Genomic DNA, 5,593 nt, shown 5'->3' with positions numbered 1-5,593 from the left:
CCTTCAGGATAATATAAAGGTTAAATTACACATTTTACAGACATGGAAGACAAAATTTCAGATATATTGGCCGGAAATTGTGGGTTTGAGCGCTGGGCTTGGCTGGCTCAGTTTGAATTGCTTGGCTGCAGAACTGTGAAATTGTGTGAAGCATTTGCTGAGGAGTGATCGGGATCCTTCAAAGTCCAAATTGATGATTGATGAATAATAACAATAATAATAATAATAATAATACACATGTTATTGTTATTGTTATCGCGTCCATCTCGGAGAGTGGTTCTCAACGTGGGGTCCTGGGACCCCCAGTGGTCTCTCAAAAGGTACCAGCAAAAATGATTCATAGTTAAACTCCATTATATAGTCCATCAAACTCCATCAAATAGTTAAACACCATTATTTAATTCACAAGACGCTGGTACCTCTCTCTGGCTATAGAAAAGAGGTTTGGAAGTTTGGATTAAATCATATCCAACAATAACAACATCTTCTCGTATTATGAGTCCCAGAGGCTAAATCCTATAAATCCTATCCTATAAATCCTGGGGTTTGATAGGATTTAACCTAAAGTTTATCAAATTGGGGGGGTCCTTGATATGGAAGAATCTAGAATATTTATATTCATATCCTCCGTCCCTCCAGAGGATGGAGGACCCCCTGGCGGACGGCGGCCCCCTGATCAGCGCCGCCGCCCTGGGGAAGCTCCGCCTGGTTCGTCTGCTCCTGGAGGGAGGGGCGCAGGTGAATGGACGCAACCCCAGGGGAGAGACCCCTCTGCTGGCCGCCTGCGAGGCCCTCAGAGGGGAGCCCGCGGGGCCCCAGGCTCTGAAGCTTATCACATACCTCATACGCAACAAGGTCAGTGCCAGTCCTTTACGTCTGTTGTCCCTTAGTTCAAATATGTTGCTGGGATGAGGTGACAGGTGTACGTGTTCTAATGCCGCCGTTCCCAAACGTTTTTCCTACGTGAGACCCCCGAAGCAACAAAGATGTTTCAGATTACAGGACAAAGGTCGTTATCGTTCAGTAATTTGTCAGGGAATTTGTCGTGCTGAGGATTGGTGCACTGCTGTGCGAACAATTAGCATAAAAAAAAGCTTGACAATGTGAAAAAAATAGTACATAATAAATAACATAAATTAGCAGTATATAAATATACAGTATATAAAAATCTAAAGATAACACAAAGTGTGATTCTATGCACATGATAAATTACACAGACACACACACACACGCACGCACACACGCACACACACATACATACTGTACACACACTGGTACTTTACTTCCCATAGGAGTTGTTCTTAACTCGCTGACTGAGGCACACTGTGTGTGTGTGTCTGTCTGTCTGTCTGTCTGTCTGTGTGTCTATCTGTGTGTGTGTGTGTGTGTGTGTGTGTGTGTGTGTGTGTGTGTGTGTGTGAGATGGTTGGCTGACGCTGCCAACCCGCTTCATCTTTCATCTTTTATCTCGATGACTCCATCAGGCAGACCCCAACGCTCAGGACCGGTCGGGTCGCACCCCTCTGATGTACGCCTGCATGCGGCGGGCAGGAGCCCAGGTGGCCTCCGCCCTGCTCTCCGCCGGAGCCGACCCCAGCGTGGAGGACTTCTCCGGGGCCTCGGCCCTGGTCTACGCCGTCAACGCACAGCACCAGCCCACGCTGCAGGTCAGGGGGAGCGGGAAGACGTGGCGAGGGAAAATTAGACGTTTAATCGTGAAAGCGGCAGGGATGACACGGAAGGTGATGTCGCCACTGAACACGTTTGGGTTTAGGGTTCTGCAATATCAGTTTAATGGTGTTGGCATTGTTGGCGTGGGAAACATACTTTCACATTGCCAAAGCAAATGGAAAACAAAAGAATATAAAGTGAAAAATAAATCTGAAACATGTAAATGTTGCTTTTAAAAAATATATACTGTATATATAGCTGATAGATACTGTTGATAGGGAATAGGCCAAACTGAACAAAAGGAGGAAAGCACCTAGAGCAACCTTGGGCCATCGAAACCAGTGCTTCCCCCTAAACTTCCAAAAATAAACAATCATAAACAATACCCAAGCAGGTCCTTTAGCCTCGTGTCCTCCAGGTGCTGATGGATGCCTGCCGGGCCAACGGGCGTGACATCATCATCATCGCCACGGAGACGGGGGGCAGCGGAGGCCCGGTGACCCGGCGCTACCTGAACGTTCCCCCGACGCCCGACACGTCGCCGGTGTCGTGCATGTCTCCGTCCGACATCGTGCTCAAGACGGCCTCGCCCAGTTCCCCCGGGGCCGAGAACGTCTTCAACTTCCGAGGGACGGGTAAGAGGGAGCGCATCGTTGTTTTGAAACCCAGGCCATAAATCAACGTTAAATCTCCTTTTGGAAAACAGAAAACTCACAGTATCTCAGTGGTGAAGCATGTGGCAGGTTTATGTCATAAATGAAGGGAACCACTATTTTAATAAGGCCTGGGTTGAAAAATACCTAACCTATCCTTTAATCTTATTTTTTTTTATTATCATTATTATTATAAGCTAAGTTGATAATGCAAATTAAGGATCAAATTACTTTGTAAAAAGTGACGAGATGAGAACAAGGTGCTAAAATAATGTTTTCCCACTTCCTGCTTCTAGGAATTGATGCAATGTAATGAATTTTTGATTTAATACCACGGAATTACACATCAAATTGAAATGTAAATTGTTTTTTTTTTGTTTTTTTTTACTTGTCTCAACGTACAATTGTCTTATATAATTGGTTATTTAATTGCAAGCGATCACCACAGACCGGAAATGATCATCAATTCCGTATTAGTCCTATTTATAATCCATCTTTTCTCAGAGATTTACTTCTCCTTGGGTGCTACAGTCAGCGTCATGTGGCCCGGCCGCGTCGACGCCACTGCCAGCTGATCCGCTCCTCCTGACGCAGCAGCAAGTCTGAACAGGGAGCAGTCAGCTTTTTCTTTTGAATCGTCGACTAATAAAAATGGAACGACAGGGCGCGGGGGGGCCTCGCTTTTCTGGCGAAACTCCGCCCAAAGGAGCGGCGGCCGGGCCGTCCGCGTGTGATTAAAATGGGGTGACTGAAAAAAAACTCCAAACCCCCCAAAAAACCTGCTTTGATTCATTGGAGAAATGTTGAAGGTGGAGCCGGGATCGGGCGGCCTTTTGTGAAAGAATATATAACCTCGAGACTAATTACATCCGTTCACTCCTGTAGAAATTATGTCTCCTCGGTGACAATGGCACAGATATTCATGGTGAAATAAAAAGTAAAGCGATGACACGGCGGGGTCAGTGAACTTTCCAGCCCGTTTTCACTTCCGCTTCCATGCCCGTTTCTTAGGAAAAGGCGGAGGCGGCCGATTCCCCCCGTGTGACCCGGGTTCCGTGGACTGGCCCGGCCTTTCTCCTCCCAGACAGAGGATGCTGTCTGAACCGTGGCTGGCCGTCCATCACCTGGACCGCCTGCACCGGGCGTACGAGGAGGGCTTGAAGGAGCGAGAGAGCAGAGAGGAGGAGGAGGAGGAGGCAGCCCGTGAAGAGCAGCGGCGGGGAAAGAAGACGGCGGCACAAGACGGAGAAAGGGGAAGTGGAAGGGGAAGGGATTCTCATTTCTGTCACAGACGGGCCCCCGAAAGGCCCCCGAGCGGAGGCTCGACCTCGGACGCGGCGACCGGGAGCCTGAGCTCCGTGGACGCCATCGCTCCGGGCGGCCGAGCCCGGAGGAACACGCTCCCTTCCCTCTCGCTCGTCCCGCCTCTGCACCTCCCCCCGCTGGTCCCGCCGCCAGACGCTCACCTGAAGGTGGCGCCGGCCAAAAGCACCGCTTTGGCGTCGCACCCTCACCCCCGCCCTCACCCCCGTCCTCCACCTCTCCCCTTTTTGTCGGCGTGGAGATCTGTGAGATCTGGCCCCCTGCCCCCTCTCACCCCTTCGCCCCCCGCCACCTCCTCGGTCGCCCGTCCTCCCCCTGCCTCTCTCTGCGGCGAGAGGGGGACGCGAGCCGGGCGTCGACACTCGTCCCAGCTGGAACAGATCGGAAGGGAAGAAGTCGACGGAGGGGGGGGGGGAGGAGGAGGAGGAGGAGGGACACGCCCGAGCGCCGCAGCACGCGCGTCGGGCGTGACGAAACCTGCCCGGCGCTCACAAGAAGAAGCGCTCATTCATGTCTTTTGTTTGTAGGCTTATGTTTGCCTCACGCGCTTTGTGAACACCCAGTCTTAAAACAGCAGCACTGGTGGCACTGGTATAACTGGTATAAAGTTGAAAATTTAAATCATAATAGTTAATACTGATAGTAACCAACAACTTAATTCCCAGTCTCCATTTTAAATCTGTGATTTTTCTTTCCTCATGTTTTTATTATGGGTCAGTGGTCACTTTTTGTCCGACTTGGTTCTGTTTCCATGTAAGAGAGAACAACTACACTCCTCACAAAAAGTCAGGGATATTCGGCTTTTGGGTCAAATTTCAGGATGAACCTAAAATGCACTATAACCTTTACAGGTGAACTTAATTTGACCTTCTCTAAACTTTTGAATGCACATGTCTAACTGTTCACTGTTTCAGTACTTTTTGCACAACTTGCTGTTCTCTAACAAGGAGCTGAACGGCAAAATTCACAACAGGTGTTTGATCCATGAATCGACCAATACATTTCCTGGTTCAATTAGAATTGGTATTTAAACAGTCCTCTCCATCATGCTGTTCACATTTTGACATCATGAGACCAAGAAGACACCTAACAACTGATCAACAGTATCTCGCCTTTGCGAGGCTTCAAACAGGATGTTCTCAGAGGGAAGTGGCCACTGATCTTAGAGCGTTACAGAGTGTCATCAGCAGGTTCCAACAGAGATACAGAGACTGGAAGAGTCACAGAAAGGCATAGAAGTGGACGTCCTTTGGCCACATCCCACACTGATGAGCGCTTCATTGTGAACAGTGCCCTGCGGGACCAGATGATGAATGCCACTCAACTCCAGCCACATTTAAGGGAGGTGAGAGGCACCCAAGTCACGTCAGACCATTCGAAACCGTTGACATCAGCGTGGTCTGCGTGCTAGACGACCTGCAAGGGTACCTGACCACACCACCAGGCACAGGCATCATGGTCTTGCACAGGCCAGGGAGCATTTACGCTGGACGAGGGACCAGTGGCCTCAGTGCTGTTCTCTGATGAAAGTCCATTCACGTTGAGCAGAAATGATGGCCGCCAACGATGTTGGAGACGTCAAGGAGAGCGTTATGCATCAGCCACTGTTGTCACCAGACGAGCCTTTGGTGGTGGTGGTGTTACAGTGTGGGCAGGTGTGTCTAGTCAATACAGAACTGCCCTACACTTTGTGAATGGTACAGTGACAAGCCCATACTACCTGAATAACATCATTCATCCAGTCATTGTGCCCCTGCATGAACAACACAGGCCTCATTTCATCTTCATGGACGACAGTGCTCCAGTTCATGGAGGTGGCATCATTAGGGAACGGCTGCTGGAGACTGGGGCACCTCAAATGGAGTTGCCTGCACTTTCTCCAGACCTGAATCCCATAGAAAACCCATGGGATCAGCTGAGTCACCGTGTAGAGGCTCATAACTCTG

General features: G+C 49.5%; 1 protein-coding gene across 1 annotated transcript; it reads left to right on the top strand.

Moving 5' to 3' along the window:
• Positions 1-642: 642 nt before the first annotated feature.
• LOC307239382 (ankyrin repeat domain-containing protein 34B) lies at positions 643-4,216 on the top strand (the record flags this gene model as incomplete). The annotated part of the gene is made up of 5 exons (XM_080012740.1): positions 643-855; positions 1,485-1,667; positions 2,090-2,306; positions 3,336-3,892; positions 4,211-4,216. 5 exons carry the CDS (start codon positions 643-645, stop codon positions 4,214-4,216), a joined length of 1,176 nt encoding a protein of 391 aa, XP_079868866.1.
• Positions 4,217-5,593: the final 1,377 nt, after the last annotated feature.

Source organism: Zeus faber (assembly GCF_960531495.2).
Source record: "Zeus faber genome assembly, chromosome: 13".
Classification (NCBI taxonomy): domain Eukaryota; kingdom Metazoa; phylum Chordata; class Actinopteri; order Zeiformes; family Zeidae; genus Zeus; species Zeus faber.
The sequence above is the reverse complement of the archived record's forward strand: the minus strand, read 5'-3'. Positions and strand labels throughout refer to the sequence as shown.